Source organism: Taurulus bubalis, assembly GCF_910589615.1.
Source record: "Taurulus bubalis genome assembly, chromosome: 7".
Classification (NCBI taxonomy): Eukaryota; Metazoa; Chordata; class Actinopteri; order Perciformes; family Cottidae; genus Taurulus; species Taurulus bubalis.
Genome location: NC_136595.1, coordinates 21,552,945 through 21,571,259, shown reverse-complemented (window position 1 = coordinate 21,571,259; position 18,315 = coordinate 21,552,945). Strand labels below are relative to the sequence as shown.

At 44.6% G+C, this 18,315-nt stretch overlaps 1 protein-coding gene across 1 annotated transcript in view; it reads left to right on the top strand.

Annotated features, from left to right (window-relative positions):
- cpamd8 (C3 and PZP like alpha-2-macroglobulin domain containing 8) overlaps window positions 1–17,012 on the top strand; it is a 39,637-nt gene extending 22,625 nt beyond the window's left edge. The window contains exons 29-44 of the mRNA XM_079220735.1: window positions 1,378–1,534; window positions 1,731–1,805; window positions 3,367–3,532; window positions 3,986–4,072; window positions 4,195–4,331; window positions 4,533–4,688; window positions 5,532–5,594; window positions 7,315–7,580; window positions 7,679–7,766; window positions 10,249–10,323; window positions 10,528–10,633; window positions 11,011–11,121; window positions 11,204–11,416; window positions 12,961–13,035; window positions 15,106–15,307; window positions 15,994–17,012. Coding sequence (XP_079076861.1) covers window positions 1,378–1,534; window positions 1,731–1,805; window positions 3,367–3,532; window positions 3,986–4,072; window positions 4,195–4,331; window positions 4,533–4,688; window positions 5,532–5,594; window positions 7,315–7,580; window positions 7,679–7,766; window positions 10,249–10,323; window positions 10,528–10,633; window positions 11,011–11,121; window positions 11,204–11,416; window positions 12,961–13,035; window positions 15,106–15,307; window position 15,994 — 1,978 coding nt within the window. The 3' untranslated portion in view covers window positions 15,995–17,012. The remainder of the gene's footprint in view (window positions 1–1,377; window positions 1,535–1,730; window positions 1,806–3,366; window positions 3,533–3,985; window positions 4,073–4,194; window positions 4,332–4,532; window positions 4,689–5,531; window positions 5,595–7,314; window positions 7,581–7,678; window positions 7,767–10,248; window positions 10,324–10,527; window positions 10,634–11,010; window positions 11,122–11,203; window positions 11,417–12,960; window positions 13,036–15,105; window positions 15,308–15,993) is intronic.
- The last annotated feature ends 1,303 nt before the right edge of the window (window positions 17,013–18,315 follow it).

Here is an 18,315-nt window from a genome sequence, read left to right as displayed (position 1 = left end):
TGCCATCCAGTTTAATCTCAGTTTAAGTCTTAGACCTCTGGATGCTTTCCAAAATAGCACACCAGCTTGAACAGGCGTGGGGAACCAATTCCTGTAGTCCAACTCATAACATTCCCCATTAAGCTTATCAACCGAGGCTTTATCATGAAGCACACCCATGTATTGACTTCTATTTGCCTTCAGATCTACCCTTTGAAGTATGGAGCTGGATAAGGGTAGCTCTGAGAGGGAATTTGGAAGTTAGACAACAGAGGAAAGAATAAAGAACGGGGAGGATCGGGAGAGGATGACCCCAGCCATGGGCGGAGTGGTGGAAGCGAGCATATCTAGTGCTTCCTTCCTTCCCCAAACTAAATCATATTTACACTCTGCAGTACCTTTCCCTGGGAACTGACCTTTAAAGCCAGTGACACAATATTACTTAACATTATAACAATTCCAACAGGCTTGCAGCTTCATCCTTAGTGTTGTCTCCAGGGAGGAATAACATCCAGGTTCCAGGCGGGGAAGATTTAGTGTTTTGCTTTATGAGAGCAAAGTTCTTTTTTTACCTCCTCATCTCCCCTGGTGCTCTTTCTTGGACTGTGCTCTCACTTATGAGCTGTGAGCACTACTGGAAACTAGAAAACTAGTTTGTTTATTTCTTCATTTCCATCTTGTCTGTCTTTCTTTTCATGGAAGGCAGCATGCCTCATCCTGTAAGTCACTTGTGGTCAGGGGCGCTGTAATGGAATGTCTCGCTGTCACCGAGGAGTCGTTGGCCAAAGACTTCAGCTTTCGACCACTACCGGGAGGTCTGTTGTTTATGGATGAGCGTGTGTTTATTAGCTCAGCCGTGTCCCCCAGGCCTGACCTTGGCCTCTCCACGTGGGTCCCCTGGTCCTTCTCCACCGTGACCCACTAAAACCACGACTCATAAACTTTCAGTTGCACTCCCAGCCCGGCCAGATTCACAACCTTCGTCCCTGGGATCCGTGTTTGTGTAAGTCGCGGAATGCTTTTGGAGAAACTCCAACATACATGCAGAAAGATAGTTGATACTCAAGAGCACAGCTGCCGCAATCCTGTAGTGGTGATCAAACTCTGCCGCACTAATCTGCGCCCCTCCTCACTTCTTTAATTTTGTCCATTTCCTCAGATCCGTCTATCCACATATCAGTCCTTTCTCCGTCTATCTTTGACAAAAACATCCCTCTATCTACAGTCTTCTCTATCGGCCCCCGCTCCTCCCCTATTGACAGATTGAAAGTCTTCATTGAAAGTCTTCATAGTTTTTGGGGAATTTGTCAGCACATGTTTCAAAGGATCTAAAGATCTATCTCCTCTCTTATCTCCTTCCCCTCTTCACCCCTCCACCTCCATCTCTTCTTCATCTAGGTTGACAGCGTTTGTGCTGAAGTCCTTTGCTCAGTCTCGGGGTTTCATCTTCATCGACCCCGAGGAGCTTCGCGCCGCCAAGTCCTGGCTCATCAAACATCAGCGAGATGACGGCTCCTTCCCCGCCATGGGACGCATCCTCAACAAAGACCTGCAGGTAGGCTTGTGTCTTGGTGGGGGTTGCGTTAAAAGCAGGAACAGCAGAGGCATTTTAAAAAAAATCAAGTCCAGCCCCATAGCTACCCCAGATTTACATGATTTAATGGAATTAATGATTTGGTCAAATATCCCTCAGACTTCTGTGAGTTTCACAATATAGAGGTGCTTATTCTAATATATGCTTCTGTCCACAGGGAGGGATCCATGGGAAGATCTCACTTACAGCGTATGTGGTAGCAGCGCTCTTGGAGACCGGGATAACCACAGAGGTAAGCAGCCCAACAGTCAGTGCCCCTCTACTATCACGGTCACTTATCAGTGTTGAGCTTCACAGTGTTTAATGTGCCAGTACATTAACAAGCCCTTCCCCCCCTTTTTTTAAATGTTCCACTTTGCCTGATCTGGCCACCTACAGCAGATGCAGTGGTGTAAAAATGGATTCATGATGTCCGTTGGTTAAACGTCTTTTAACCAGTGCGCTAAATGTCCCACTTGCTCTTCCTACCAGCCTGCCGTGAAGTTTCTTCCAGGTCGTGTGTGGACGTATCTCTGCATTCCTGATTTTTTGTGAAGATGGATGTGCTGGCAGTCAGCCTTCTCATATTTGTCATGCCCCAGTGCTGCTAATCTAATATCTAATCACGTTTTGGACTACATCAAAAGAGTTGGTCCGACGAGCAGAGGCAATTAAGCTTCGTGAAAGACACCTTGGTTACATTCCTCCCTGTCTAGTTTCTGCGGTTTTTGACTTGTTGCCCTACTTTTCTCTCTGTTTTTAGCTTGCTTTTTCTTTAATCTCGCACTAATAGCACTAATCACTAAAAGACATGAGAAAGGGGAAGAGTTGCAACATGATTCTGGTGGAATCCTCCTTAGCATGTGTTGAATACTTTCGCAAAATGAAAGCCTCTGTACCTCTGATTGTTTTTGTCTTTGCTTGCCATTTGTCCACATAGCTTACTCTTTATTTAGCATTCCCTACTGCTGGATTCCCTCCATCCATCGGTCTCTCCTTCTCTTGTATCTATCCAAAAGGGATAGAGTCTGAGAGTTTGTCCTTTTACAACAGATAAAAACTGGAAAGGTATCCTTCACATCAAAGCAGAACCTTCAACCCCACTCCAATTTCACTTAATTAAAAGATAACTGCTGCAATTAGAGTGAGTGGCTCTGGAGGCCTATCATCTCAGGGATGAGAGGGAAGGTCACATCTGCATGAGATGAAAGTCAACTTTTTAATGGCCAAAATTAATGTTTATTCAATAACTGCATCTGAGTAGAGGAGGCGGTTGTGAATGGAGAGATGATGATGATGACGACGATGATTTGTGTGTCTACGTGCGTACGTTAGTGGAGGACATGGAGGAAATCAATGTACTTTTCCCATTCTTGACAATTTTAAGGATTAAAACTTCACAAATACTGACTACAAACCACCAAACACAATGTTCTCCTTTGTCAGCAGAGTCACTCCTTTATTTTACATTTCTTGAATTGCAGAACAGCTTTTCCATCAACACCACGCTCAAAAATCTGAAATATTGTATTTATATATGTTGGCACCTCCATAATAAAGCAACATGTAAATTAAGTATTGAATGGTGCTGAATCACTTTAACTAAAATATAACAAGAACAGTTCACGTACAGCACTTGGACACATTTACAGCTTTAAACAACCATGTATCACCAGTTGGAGAAGAAATATACATAAATGCGCATCTGCTTGCAAATATCCTACAAAATAGACTAAATTCAGAACATTTTAACGAAAATGACACTGTAAACACTGTATTGTTCGCTTGTGTTTGTCCCGTCCTGTCTGCTCCAGGAAGAGAAGGTGGCAGTGACCAAAGCCAAGGATTTCCTGGAGAGCAACACGTACTCTGCGGACGACCCGTACACCACGGCCCTGTCTGCGTACGCCTTGGCTCTGCTGCGCAGCCCGTACGCCCCTCTGGCCTTACGCCGCCTCAACCACATGGCCATCACACAAGGTACCGCCTCACTGTGAGAAACAGTCAGCAAGCAACTGACTGACCAGAAGAAAAAAAAGTGAGAATATATTGAAATGTAAAAAATATATAGTTGATGACTTTGCATCTTTACCGTTACACCATTGCAGGTTTACAGTGAAAGCCTCGTGCCCTAAGGCTACTTACAGCCTATATAGGACAGAAGTGACTGAAAGAAGCTGCTGGTGCAGCAGCAGTTTATTTTCACCGCTCCCTTTCCCCTCCACTACTTATCTCAATGTTGGTTTCCTTTGGCCATTTCCCTTCTTTTCCTCTTGACTGAAACTTTCACACACACAGATTTTATTCCCCACGTACAATGAAGGCACAGGGCCTGGTTGCATAACTGCTGAAAGATTTAGGAAGAGGATTTGGATATTGATACAATGAGTCATATCTCACTCTATAATGATCTCCCTTTGTTTGTCTTCATAGATGGACTCACCCACTGGAGTCTGACTGGCAGCACTATGACAGATGAGGACACTTTCATGGGCTTCAGCGATGGCCTCTCTCAGTCAGGTATACTAACTACTCCCTGCTTTCTGTCATCCCCTTGTCCACCCACACAGATCTGATATTGTCTGATTCCTCCATATAAATTGCAGAATCCAAATAAGCATCTAATTCTCGTTTGTTCCCAGTGGTGTCAGCGGAGGTGGAGATGACGGCATACGGTCTTCTGACCTACACCCTCCTGGGGGACGTGGCCTCTGCCCTGCCTGTGGTCAAATGGCTCTCCCAGCAGAGGAATGCCCTGGGTGGCTTCTCTTCCACACAGGTAGCCCTTTTTGTCCTTTGGTTCATTCCACGATCGAATCAAATACTTTTTTTAAATAATACTAATCAAAGAAATGACAATGAAAGTAAGAATAATAATTTCAGTTCACTCTTTTTTGATAACGCAGCAGTTAGTCGCTGAAAATTAGATGCTGCTTAGAATATATTGATCCCAATTTTTTTTTCTTCCACCCCTGTGCAGGACACATGTGTAGCTCTGCAGGCTCTGTCAGAGTACGCCATCCTGTCCTATGTAGGAGGGGTCAACCTCACAATCTCACTGGCCTCCACCAACCTCGACTTCCAGGAGACCTTTGAACTCAACAGGGACAACCAGAAGCTCCTTCAGAGTGCCAAGGTTAGCCACATCCATGGAAACCGTGAATTGATTTCTTTCAGGCAAGCGGGAGCCTCGCTGTTTTTCTTGTGCAGATGAAGCACGACAATCGATTCGCTATGCTGCGGATTTGAGATTGTTCGCTTTATCAGCATTAGTCGTCAACTCCACTAATGATTGCCAGCACTTCAGAGGCGGCATTAGAAAAACCCCAGCGCTCAAATGCAACGTAGAAACTTTCCCCTCTTTATTGTAGTGATTGACGAGCAACTGCGTAGCAAAGCCACTCTCTGGCATTAAACATTAATCCCTCTTTCTATGTCCGGCTGTTTCGTAGCCAGGACCTTTTTCCACTGCCAAAACAAACCAGGCTTAACTGCACCGCGTTTCCCAGAAGCACCTTGTTGGTCTGTTGATTTAAAACCGTGTTTTATTGGCCTGTTTGCCCACGCATTACGCATTTAACAGGGTGGGCACGCACCTCCTTGGCCAGGGCCCTGTGGTGTTAGGTCAGGTCAGAGTGCGCGTGCGAGTGTGCGTGTGGGTGTGTGTGTGTGCGTGCGAGTGTGCGTGCGTGTGTGTGTGTGTGTGTGTGTGTGTGTGTGTTAAGTGCTCCAACAGACAGCCAGAGTGGTTCAGGTGAGAGTGCAGTACGTTCTCTGCCGGGCATGTTCCTCTACTGTGATTAGTGGTGTCAGCTTAATTGGGGGCAATTAAGGCCTGCTGGTTAGTAGCCAGGGAACCACTAGTGGCAGTGCAGCAGCCTACAGCATTCATTCACTTGATAAATGACTCATTCACCTCTCCCTGCCCCCTCTGACTCTCTTTGTTTCTCTTCTTTCTCCTCTCTCTTTCTTTTTTCAGATCCCCAGTATCCCCACAGGCCTTTTTGTCAGCGCTAAAGGAGAGGGCTGCTGTCTCATGCAGGTATTGTAGTACACAAAACACGCTCACAAAAACAGAAACATTTGCCGTCTTGAACATTATCCAAAAAGGGAACCGTAATGCTCGGCTTACTTCATCAGCTCACAGCAAGAATCTGCCGGTACAGTGGTCCCATAATGCCTGAATTCCTCCCTCGAATTGGAGTAATCTGGTAGAGTTTAGCCAGTTGTTGTGGAATGTGTTGATCGTTCCTGTTGATTACTTGTGGTCCCCTGGACAGGATGCTGTTCAGTTCCTACCTTGTCACAGACAAACAAAAACTCTTTCATAAACCCAATCCTTCTTCTCCCTATTTGTTGGATGGCATTCTGTCCTCTCTTCTTATCACCTGTGTTTAAACTTTTGTCGACTTTAAAACCAAACAAGGCATGACGGAAAAAGCAAAAGGTGATCAAAGGTGTTTACAACCCCAGTTTCAAAAACGTGCATGTGAGATACGACTTGCTGTGACTGAGGCTTAGCCAGCTACAGCAGAGGATGTTGTGCTCTACTCTGCAGCGCCTGAAACGTCTTCCAACTCGTTCTCCTCAACAGGTTTCTCGCACACACACAAACACACAATTTCTTTCTTCACACCTCTCAGCCTCTCTACTTTCCCTCCATCCGCACCTCTCCGTGCGTCAACACAGCCCTCTGACAGCCCCTCAGGCCAGCAGCACCTGGGCTCTAATGAAATACTAGAGTGGGGCAATCAAAGAGACCTGCCTGTGTGCTTGTGTGTGCGTGTGGGTGTGTGTGTGTAGACATACTGTATGTGATGAGTATGTGTCCTTTGCCTCAGGATTATTATTTAGTAGCTTTGCAAAGGTTTTAAATCAGACTGGATGATTTATTTAGAATGTGTACAATTTTGGGAATAATATTTTTCAGTGAAATTAAGAAGTGCGTCAAAGCATTGCATGGACCTCAAAGCATGCCTTGTGTAAAGTGAATATGATTAGTGGTTTATACTTTAAAGCACTGCCTTTTTCTCTGACTTTGTAGTCTTTTCAAGGCCAGAGGTCTTTAATATTTGAACTCCTTAAGTAGCTTGTTTCCAAATGACGATGCCCAAAGTTATACATTTTGTTTTTTTATGCAAAAGTATTGTTTTTCATGGCCAACAAATGAAAACCTGCAGATATTATGACAAACTATCAGCTGATTTGATGCACATTCTGTCTGCTTGCAATTGGTCATACCCTCATATGAAAAGGTTAAGCTGCAACCTATAGAGTGGATAATTGAGTGTACTAGCTCAAGACCTAATGTCCTAATCACAAAGTTAAATATTAACTTAAAGACTAACTCTATAGACATGCTCGTGGCCCTGTGAGGCTATATTTAGGCCACCATGAATGTTTGCACCAACATGGCAATCCATTGTTGAGGGTTGTTGAGACATTCCACTAAAGCCAAAATCGTCAAACCGCTGGTGAAGCCAAAGGAAAAGTCAGTCGGCTTCCTCCTCTGCGGGCAATTTAAGCAGTTGTTACAATAATTCAGTGGACCAAAATGGTGAACCAACAGACCAATTGAGCCATCCTTAGAGCCAAGCAGCTAGCATGGCTAAAGTAACTTCACAATACAGGGATTTCATTTTTTCATTACCAGGATTGCAAAGCCTGGCAACCTTTTCCTTTTTTCCTTTCCAGCATATAAAGTCTCAATTTCATTGATATCCTTCTTATAAACCCTCCCGCTGCTCTCTGTGTGTCTGTAGATTGATGTGTCTTACAACCTACCTGACCCAGTGGCCAAGCCAGCCTTCCAGCTCAAGGTGGACCTGAAAGAGCCTTTTCAGGAGCGACACCTGCAGCCCCCATCCTCCTCCTCATCATCTTCCCGTCATCCTCCCTCTCGCTCCCGGAGCCGTGCTGCCAACCGCTCTGAGCTCAACCGGAAACGCCGGTCGCCCATTGATGATGACGACCCGGCCGCCCACCAGGACAAAATGGATTTCCACATCTCTTTGGAAGTTTGTGCCAGGTAAAAAACTAAAAAATATACAAGGAAAGAAGCTGGTGTCGCATAAATGCACAGATCTGCTTCTAATCATTTCCCTCCTGACCTCAAACTCTCTGTAGGTGGCTCCATTCAGGATCGTCCAACATGGCCGTCATAGATGTTCCCATGATTTCCGGTTTCCGAGCAGATGTTGAAAGTCTCGAGAGGGTATGTAATCACATTAATATTCAAGCTGGAAGGGGCTCACAGATTGTTAGAAGGGCAGTGGAAGTAGTCAAGTAAGTGCCCCAAACTGAAAGGCAGGTGGAAAGAGAGACAGATGCGTCCACATCTGGAGGCCATTTGATGAAAAAGCAGTATGTCATGGAATTCATCAGACTCCTCCGGCTTCCTTTGTAGACTCCTTTGCTCACGTGTCCACTCACACAGGATGCATCCTTTAACATACTCGCATCAGCATAAATACTTTACATATGGACATTTTTACTTTGGTACAGCGGAGGATGTTGCGTAAATATTTAACGGAGGAGGCAAATTACCTGACATGATCTCCATTGTTGTAAGGAAATGGACAGAACAGCTTCTGAAGACTTCCTTCAAAGGAGACGGGCCCTTCTTAGTGCTGCATGTTACACACATGTGTCTCCATGTGTTTGTATGTGTCATTGGCAAGGGAAAGATCATTATGGTGAGGGTCCTTTTTCATGGTGTTTTTTTTGGGTATGATAAGAGAAAGACCAGCCAACTCAGACCCCGTAGAGTTACAACATCTCGGGGTCAAAGGCCATCGGGCCTCTCTGGGCCAAACACACACATACACACACACACACACACACCTCTTTGTGCCTTGTGTAGTACAGACTTTGTATAGTTTGCAAGCGACAGAGGGAAGAGACCAGATAGACCGTAAAAACCAAGAGGACTGCATTAAAGGAGGAGCAGACGTAGGATGGATGGGTGATTTGAGGAATGGTTCTGCTGATAGAGAGCGAGAGAAGGAGATGATTCATTAAAGGGCTGAATCCAGGTCAGCTCCCCAGACACTCATCAGAGGCCTGTCCTTCATTACTAGACAGTTATAGGGCCTCAGTCTGTAGGCTTCCACCTCTAAAAGAGCCACCTCTCTGGCTACCTGGGGAGATGTTAAACACGCACACACACACATACAAACGTATACTCCTGTGAGTGTGTCAGTTGAGGCTGACCCAAGTTGTAGTGGCTAACAAGCTCAGTTTACACCCCTGCTGGCCTCCCTTGGAGTTTTACTACTGCCTGCCCGACTGCCACTTACATTCCTCAATTTATGGTGGCAAGCTTGGCTTCTACAGTCATGTCTAGTTGCTTTCATGGACGCTGTAGTCATGAATGATGTCGGGTGACTGGAGCTACTGCAGCCATTGCCTCTTATCACCCAATATAATGAGCTTTGTTTAACGATCCAGAACACACTGGGTATAACATTTGAGCTAAGGGAGTTCACTGGCAAGGTGTAGTTGCTAGATCGACAAACAATACTTTTGTAAACAGAGAGACCAGTTCAGGTAGTGTGTGTGTGTGTGTGTGTGTGTGTGTGTGTGTGTGTGTGTGTGTGTGTGTGTGTCTCTCGGTGGCGCCAGCTCAGGCTGAGCACCTCATAAACCCCTGCTGTCCAAAGGCTGCCACCTTTGACAGAATGAAAAATCGGCCCTTGGGGGGAATTGACTCTGCTGGCTCTCTATGCACACATACAAATTGGCAGTAAACAGCTTCCACATTACTCATTCATACACTCATATTTACTAGATATGGTCATGCTTGTCCGACCCAACTATACATTCATCCACAAGGTTCACAAAAATACCAGAAAGTCTCTAAAGAATAAAACACTGATGATGCGATCTCAGAGGAAAGCTATGATTTCTTGTTGTTGATTTAAACTAATGAAGGCCTATATCCAATTCCATGATTGGTTACCTGCACATTTTCCACCCCGCACTCATGTCATGGCCAAGTACATATGGCTTGAATTCCACTTGTATTCCACAGAGCACATTCAAATGCAAGCTGCACGCGCTACCTTCGTCAATCCATGGTTTCTGTGATGTATTTACTCTCAGTGAATAATAACTCCTGGTTAGCATGAGACGGAGCTGTCCAGGCCGCTGTGGTGCTGATTACTATTGTCCATGTCCGTGACTACTAGTTGTCCATTAGTGTTGGAATCAAATGTCCAGCTGGCTTAACTATAAGCCATGTGTTCTTTGTCCATGAATGGTCCTTTTGTACTCGTAATCACCTCCAGCCTAAAGTCTTTTCAGCATCAGCCACAGCATTTGCTGGATCCAGATAGATACAATGCATGAGAGAGACATGTATTGGGCTCATTTTCAATTTGTATGCATTAATGGTGCTTTCTTGGGAAACTGGCATTTTTAAAGAGGATGTTGCCGTGTAACATGTTAACATTTAGGTGGTTTAGGTAAGGTTACTAGGTTACAGGGTAATGCTAGAAGCAACTGAGAGGAAAGGGAAGCATTTAAACATATATTTTCTACTCAACCAAGGACATAAAAACACACACAAGCCCTACAAAATGTCTGAACAAATTCCAGAATCTTCAAGTCCGTTTCTGCACAGATGTTCTTGAATCCAGTTGTGTTGTGTGTTTTTCTACATCCTAAGCCTGGCTTTCTTCTGTCTTACTCAACAGCTGCTGATGGACAAGCGAGTGGGTCTGAAGAGATATGAGCTGAATGGAAGAAAAGTATTGTTCTACTTTGATGAGGTGAGTTTAATCCAAATTCCTGTGTTGTGTCTGTCAGAGCTCATTTAAAAGAATACTATATGTGTGGAGAAGGTGGATGAGGAAAAGGGTGTGTGTATTAAAGTATATTAGTACACATATTTGTATATTTGCATATACATGCATTTGTATGTGTTTCTGGGTGTTTTTGTAAGTTTTTTTTCTGTGTTTGTCACCCCTTCTTAGATCCCCAGCCAGTGCATGACATGTGTGGCCTTTCAAGCTATCAGGGAGTTCATTGTGGGCAAGACGGCACCTGTTCCGGTCAAGATCTATGACTACTATGAACCAGGTGTGCATCTGATGAATATTTTAAGCACTGCTTTTTTAAAGATATACATATTTTGTTGTCATTTTTACCTTCATTTGACTGAGAACACTGTATAAATGGGGACGACATGCAACAAAGGTCACAAGGCCAGTATCGACTGGCCCGGGACGTCACTGTTATATGGAATGCGCTTTAAACCAAGCGGCTACTATGGCGCTCCAGTAGTGCTCTTTAAAGATTTAAACAGCAGGGAAACTTAGAAACTCACCAAGCTCGGAAGTGGCTTCTTTTGGGATATTCTTCTTTCGAGTTTATGACCTAGTTATGGTGAGCGTCATCATTGTTTTGTGTGTGTGGATGTGTGAACGTGCTGGTGTGGGTCTGTGCTTTTCATGCAGCCTTTGAGGCCACCCGGTTTTACAACGTCAGCGAGAGCAGTCCGCTGGCACGGGAGCTGTGTGATGGACCCACTTGCAATGAGGTGGAAAGTTCAACCAATCAGTGGATAGGTGAGACTCATGCTACACCTCTAATGATTCACAGAGACACTCCACTTTCATCGGCCTCTGAAAATTATGTTTTCTTCTTTAGGTTTTGTGCAGGCAAACCAGTGCAACAATGTGTTTGGCTGTCTGGAGGAGGAGCAGTTTGAACGTTGCACTTGCTACAGGGACTGCGGTTACGACGATGAGCCAGTGTGTGGGTCGGACAGCCAGCTCTACCAGAACCAGTGTCAGATGGAGGTGTTTGCCTGTCGAAATGGGACACGCCTCAAGCAGGTTCCGCTGTCCCAGTGTCCTCACAGTAAGAGCTCACACATCATCTGATGTCACCTGGACTTTGGCTTTACAACTACTCGGCCTCCATAATTCACTCATGCTGCTGCTTGCACTACAAAACATGGTTCCAGTCCTCTCAATTTATGCCCACATTTTAGATTTGTTCATGGTTTTAAACAGGTCTTCTGGTTTGAGAAACGGTCGACCAATCAGAGTTTAGTAGGCAGGATTAAGAAGTGGTCGTCATCTTCTGACATCGATAGCTAACTACATTTGTTGAAAGTAGCGACAGTGTGAATAAGATCGACTCATCAGTTGTAAGTCCATGTACAAACCCGGCTCTTCAATCTACATATTTCTTTGATCAATGTGAACAATGTTAACTGCTCCCAGCATCCAATTCGGCAGCTGCTGATTGGTTAGGACAAAACAAAACAAGAAGTTGGCGAACATGAACAAAACATCGGGCTGAATGAATGAAGTGAAACACGAAAGGCAATTGAGCCTGATTATCATGCTAATGCTACTTGACTTGGATGGAAATAATTGCTTCGATGTCTGTGTTTCCCTTTATTTTGAAACATGTGTGCAGCCAAGAGGAGCTCATACCAACTGTGTACTGTTCAGTTCTACAATAGGTGGGCTGTAAGGGCTGTAACTCACAGACATTGACAGTATGTCCCAGAACTTTTCCTCCCTTTGGAAGAAACAAGTATGTGTCTGTTTTAGTTATTGGATACAGTCAGTTGGCTTGGCTACAACTAAAGTGTGTGTGTGTGTGTGTGTGTGTGTGTGTGTGTGTGTGTGTGTGTGTGTGTGTGTGTGTGTGGTCATGTGAGTAATTGTCCACATGTCCAGTGTGTGTGTGTGTGTGTGTGTGTGTGCTGTGATCTAAGCTGTAGAAACAGCTGTTCAGGTGTTGAGCTGATTACTGGATGAGTTTTCTGAGGAGAGCTACCCGCCGTGCCCCCCCACACACCCTCTTTTGCTCTGTGCTGTATTACAGGGCTCTCTCCAAATGACAGAGTGCTTTTGTCCAGCCCTTTGAAATCCTTGTCACATTCCTTTCCGACGCGCAGCCCAACAACAAAGGAGCCTTCATGTTGTGGAGCAGATTGGGAAAAGGCATAGACAAAACTTTGGTGGGAAAAGCCCTCAGTTTGTGCCAAGTGGTTCATGCTGTAGATTATCAAAAGAATTTCATTTTTGTTTAGAGCTCCCTGACGTTGTTTGTTTGTGTATGGTTGTGCGGGGGAGATTCCTGCTGCCATTTCCCTGTTTGGAAAAGGAAAAAGATACAATTTGTTTCCACACACGGTCCCTCTGGCCATAGTTTGGCCCCTGCTATTTTTGGAAAGATTTTAATGCAGGCTTCTGTTGCGACTGAGTGTACATCATTGTTTTGCCAAGAAGTGTTGCTCAGTGGGGTGGATAATGCTTCTGGGCAGTATTTAGATTATGCAACACTGAAACTCTGTTGAATTCATTACGAGTGTTTTAAGTGCTGTGGCGGCCACAAAAATGTGAATAATCTAACGTGTGTGTGTTTGTATGTGTTTGTATTTCCAGGGGAGACCAGGGTGGAGGACAGGCAACCAATCGCCAACCAGGAAACCGAGCAGCCCTCAGCGCCTGTACACACAGGTACCTTCATCTACCACACCTCTCCCTACGCATACACAGCTTTGCAGCCACCTCTCTCTTGCCCCAACCTTCCCTTCATCTGCCTTCTAAGACGTACCCGGCAGCAGAGGCAGCACTACTCTATATCTTTTCTCCAGTAGCTTTTACTTCTTTCCTTGTCTGCTTTGATTCTTCTAGGAATGTAATGTGATTCTGCATCCATTAAAAGTAAATCTGGGCTTCTGTCAGCTGAATATAAATGTTGACGGTTCAGGCATGACATATTTTGTATGCAAATACCATTTTTAGTAAATTGTGTGTGTTTTTGTAATGGGGAGAAAGGGAGTTCACAAGGGCAGAGGGAAGAAAGAGTGCGAGACAAAGAGATGAAAGGGTTTTGGGGGGGATGTAAAACTGAGAAAGGGGGGGGTGAAGAAAGTTAAAGAGGGATGAGCGGCAGACAAGATGAAAGAAGAAAGAGAAAGAGAGAAAAAGAGCAGGGTGGAGAGAGAAATGAGGAGAAGAAAGCAGAGACGTAGGTGGTGTGTGTGGCAGCACATTCCCCCGACACCACATCATGACTCCAATCGGTGTGATAAATAGGTGGATAGGTTTCACACTGCAGGCTTGAGCTTAGATCAGCTGCCACTTCCCGAGAGGCAGCCAGAGAATTCCTGATGGGATGTTTGGCTGCGTGCGGCGGGGAGGATGTAGCTGTGTTGCATTTGGCAACAAGAACATTAAAAAAGGCACTGCAAGGCATTCACAAGTTGCAGAAGTGTGCATACTGTACATGCATGCTGTGTGCGTGTGTTGTGGATAGCATGTGGTGAATATGTGTTCCTCTGTGAATGTTGTTTACAGTTGTGTACAGGTGTGTGTGGGTGTCTGTGTGTGTGTGTGTGTGTGTGTGTGTGTGTGTGTGTGTGTGTGTGTGTGTGTGTGTGTGTGTGTGTGATGTGGCACAGCCTGCACTGACTTGTTTCCCAGCCTGCAGCTCCCGGTAGCTGCAGCTCACAAAGCTGCTCTCAGCCAAAGGTCTGTAGTACAAAAGCTAACGCTTCACACTCACCACAGGAATGCTGTTATGCACTCACACACACACACATATGTATTTATCTATATATGCACACACACACAGATTGCATGCTTATACAGGCAAATACGCCCACACAGACAAACAAACACACTCGCCTTGATTTTGATAACTCGGGGGTGATTAGATTGAATAAGTACTGTAAAAACACTGTCATTGTAAACCATTAGAATGTTGACGACATGCCCGCTAAGTGCATTGGGAGTGTAATAGGTGAAGGCGGGCCGGTGCCAAGGAGCTGACAGTTTCCACTGGAACAGTGGAGGAAGCTGAAGCTCTGGAATTAGCTTTCCTGTGCAGACTTGTCTTATTAGTGAACTTGTACCAGAAGACAACATACATAACAACGGACACACAGGCTTTCAGCTTCATTTGAGATGAAATGTTCCTTAATGTGAATGCGCTTTAGTCACTTTTAAATTCCCTCTTGAGGAATCAAATGTTTACATATTCTTTGTGTGGTTGTGTGTTTAGACCTCAGCATAAAGTGCAGTGTGTTCCACTTAAAACTTTGAAGTGGGCAAATGTAGTTAAAGTGGATTCATAGTAGTTGTCAGAGTAAACATTTAATAAAGAGTGAGTCTGTAGGAGCATGCTATGTGACAATACAACATGTTGGGTGAGGAGGGCCCCCTAGTGTCTGTGATGGGGTATTGCTGCAAGAGCTTCAGATGTACAGGATGTTAAAAGTGCCTTGTGGTTATGGTCTTGGTCTTGGTCTTGGTCTTGGTCTTGGTCTTGGTCTTGGTCTTTGTCTTTCTTCTTCTTCTTCTTCTTCTTCTTCTTCTTCTTCTTCTTCTTCTTCTTCTTCTTCTTCTTCTTCTTGAACGTTCTTGTGCGAGAACAGACAAAACAGAGAGCCGTGTGTACAAACGTCGCTCCGTAAACCTTCTAGTGACCTCAAAGGATACCTTTTGATATTGGGATAAACCATTCAATAGCAACCTCATCAAGGCCTCTCTACCAACTCTCATTTGGTTTGATGATCTCTCCAGGTGAAGAGGAGCAGGGCTCCATGGCAGAGGTGTCCTACTACTCCTATGAATACGACCCAGATTCTGAGCCTTTCCTTGCTGACGCAGAGGGAGGCGACCTTTTCCACATTCCCGACGGTGGGGAGGTTGTAGAACAGAAGGTGCTTCTGCCAGCAGATACCCAGCTCCCCACACTGGACACAAAAAACACCCCTGATCGATGGTAAGAGCTGCTCCAACGATTTTGTTTTCTTTTTCTAGGTCTCGGCATGTTTGCAGTGTGTTTTGCCTCCAGCTGAAAAGGATATACTGGTGTTAATCTTTTTCTGTATGTTTCTTTTTGTCAACAAAATTCTGTCAAAAGACCAAAACCAACAACGCATCGGTCTGTCTCTCAATACTTGCCGAGTTCCTCACCTTGCGTTCAGCCACGAGCGCATTCATTTCTACATAAGTAAATATACAAAAAAATAGGGCCAAAGACAATTTCTTTGGAAGTTATGGACTTAAACAGCTGGACACTGTAGTTTTGTGTGTGTAGTAAATAAAAAGTGCATTTATTGGGGACTATTTTCAGCCATGGATCCATTCACATTGGATGCTCTATCACTTATTTACAACAGGAAGAGGTAGGTTGGACATAAACTATAGTGCAGTCTAAAGTCTTTCATTTAATAGCAGCTAGACATTAATCCACTATACTCCACTTTTTACAAATACAATGTGTTGTTTGCTGCTATATTAGTTCACTGAATGGCGTCTAGAGAACCTTGACAGAGCTTTTCCTTTTAGGTGATATAACCTCTCCATATGTTCTACTAGATTTAAACTGTTCAGTGAAAGAAGTGTTGAAAGTGTCTGACATGGCCTTAAAAAAAAAAGTTTGTTTTGTTTTCTTGTCGTCCACAGAGTGAAGACGTGCCCACCTCCAAATTGTACATTATTTGTGAATATGCTAGTGAATGGAAAGAGAAGAGAGACTTGGGACTTGCTCGGCCTGAAGGGAAGAGATGATGGAGTCTGGAGGACGAGAGTGCGTTTTAGCCGTTAGATCATTTTGAATGGGGACCGTGTGGATGCATTTCTACACGTGTGTGTGTGGTTGGATGCGACTGTGCGACTGCTATCAAGGTAGCGTCCTCCAGACTTTTATTCTTCTTCCTCCAGACTCCTGGTCACCAATAGGCACCATAGCGTCTTTGTTATTCACTGTACTGCCTTTATAATCACTAGAAGAAATAATCAAGTATTTATGTTTGTAATTACACCTGACTTTAAGCAAAATATTTTGTTATATTTTCTATCTGTGGTATTTATTTGTAGCTAGAGGTCATATCATTTTTATTTTTTTGTCATTGCCCGCCCATACAGTCTACTTTCTGCCCTTGTGGTTCTTTGAGTTCAAACAAAAGATATGTGCTGTCAAAGGCTTTCTTTTCCTTTCATAGCACAAGCTTTAACCCAATTATTGAAATGTTTGATGAAATCCTGTGCTGGTATCCTGCTGGAAAAAAAGACATATGCCAACCATATGCTTTACAGAAACATAAGCTCAAATGTTTTTCATTTAAAAAAAAAAAAAAACCTGACAGACAGCACAGGAGAGATTGACAGGAAACAAAGAAAGAGAAGGGGACTGACATGTAACACACACCAGATCAAACGTTTCTGAAACTGTCGCACCAAGACACCAACATCATCTACTCTCAAGTCGCCTTTCACCTTACCTACCTTGAGATTTGATTGTACAGTTCATAAGCTATTTTGTTTTTGTTAAATTTTGATTCGTGAAGCAATCAACTTAAAAATCAAGAATGAAGTTTTGAATTTCTGTAAATGTACCAAATTTGATTAAATGTAGCCCCTTATTCATATCAAAACTTGTACTTTTTAAAAACAAACGAGAATAAAATTTGTATACAATCCAAGTTGTTGGTGTTGTTGCCTTGTTACATTCTCAGGTTTTGATGCTGTGGTTAATAAGCAGACTAGACTTGCTCATGTGTCCGGTCATTAATGCGATACGTGTCGAAGTTATCAGTGTATCTGCTCCACGAGCAGAGGAGGTTTATGAAAGCTGCGTTGCTCCATTTCCTTTGAAAGGCTAGTTAAGTCTGGAGACCATTTCCTGTCAGCAGCGAGCTGCATCACAACCCTGCTGCTCCTCTGCTTTGATAACTGACTCTGTGACCCCTGGTCGAGCTTCTGCCTTGGAGACAGAAAGCGTGTACATGCGTGCATCCGTGTGTACGTCTCTAAGTTTGGATGTGCGCCACGCAACATGTGTGTGTGTGTGTGTGTGTGTGTGTGTGTGAAACTGCTAACAACAGATTCGGGTTACCCCAAGCAGCAGCCCGGAGAGAGTTAGAGCCTGTTAAAGTTTAATGTTCGTTTTCTGCACATGTCACTTGTCGACCCTCTCAGTTACTGTGGCCTCTGGCAACGGGGCAGCTCGGGCCTGTAAACGAGTCCGTCAGATCCCGACTACAAATCATCAGCGGAGATCAAAGAGGGCTAAAGTGATGCTGCATCTGGGTAATCGGTTTGCCCTGAAGATGGAGATGAAGATGAGAAACCAGAAGGGTCCCTGACAAAGGAAGGGAGTCGGCCTGTAACTGCTCCAGGTGTGCTGCCCTGGCATCTGACCCCGCTGTGTTGGGGCTTTATAAATGTGTGTTTGAGGAAAGAAAACACAGTATGCACTTCCACAGCAGTGAAAACTAACGAGGAGGTGTGTAGCCAGTAGTTCATGCTTTCAGGTGAAACTGGATGCAAAAGTTATGAAACTTTACAAACACTGAACTCCAATGCTCTGAGCAGATGCTGTCGGCTTTACCCCCCCACACAAAGTCTAAAAGGACAAACGTTCCTGTAGCGACAACACGCCAGCAGTGCGGGGGACCAGGCCGTAGCCAACTATCTACAGCAGTCTCCGTGGCAACTGCACGCATGGCTGAAGAGTGATATTGCTTCTCCACACTGCGATGAGCAGAAAGAGTGAAAGGAGGGAGAGGGGGATCTTGGTTTCATGGCTTGCAGGGGGAGCTAGCATTACATGAGAGTGAATCGGAGTGATGACATTGTTCCCGAGTACCAGCTGAGTGCACCTATACATCAACCTCTGTGGAGGAAGGGCTATTCATGCGTCTGAGCCACCACAGGTGCACACAGGGACAAACAGGCGGATGGATAAAACCCCTATCATCCAGTGGAGAGTCTGCTCTGCTGTTG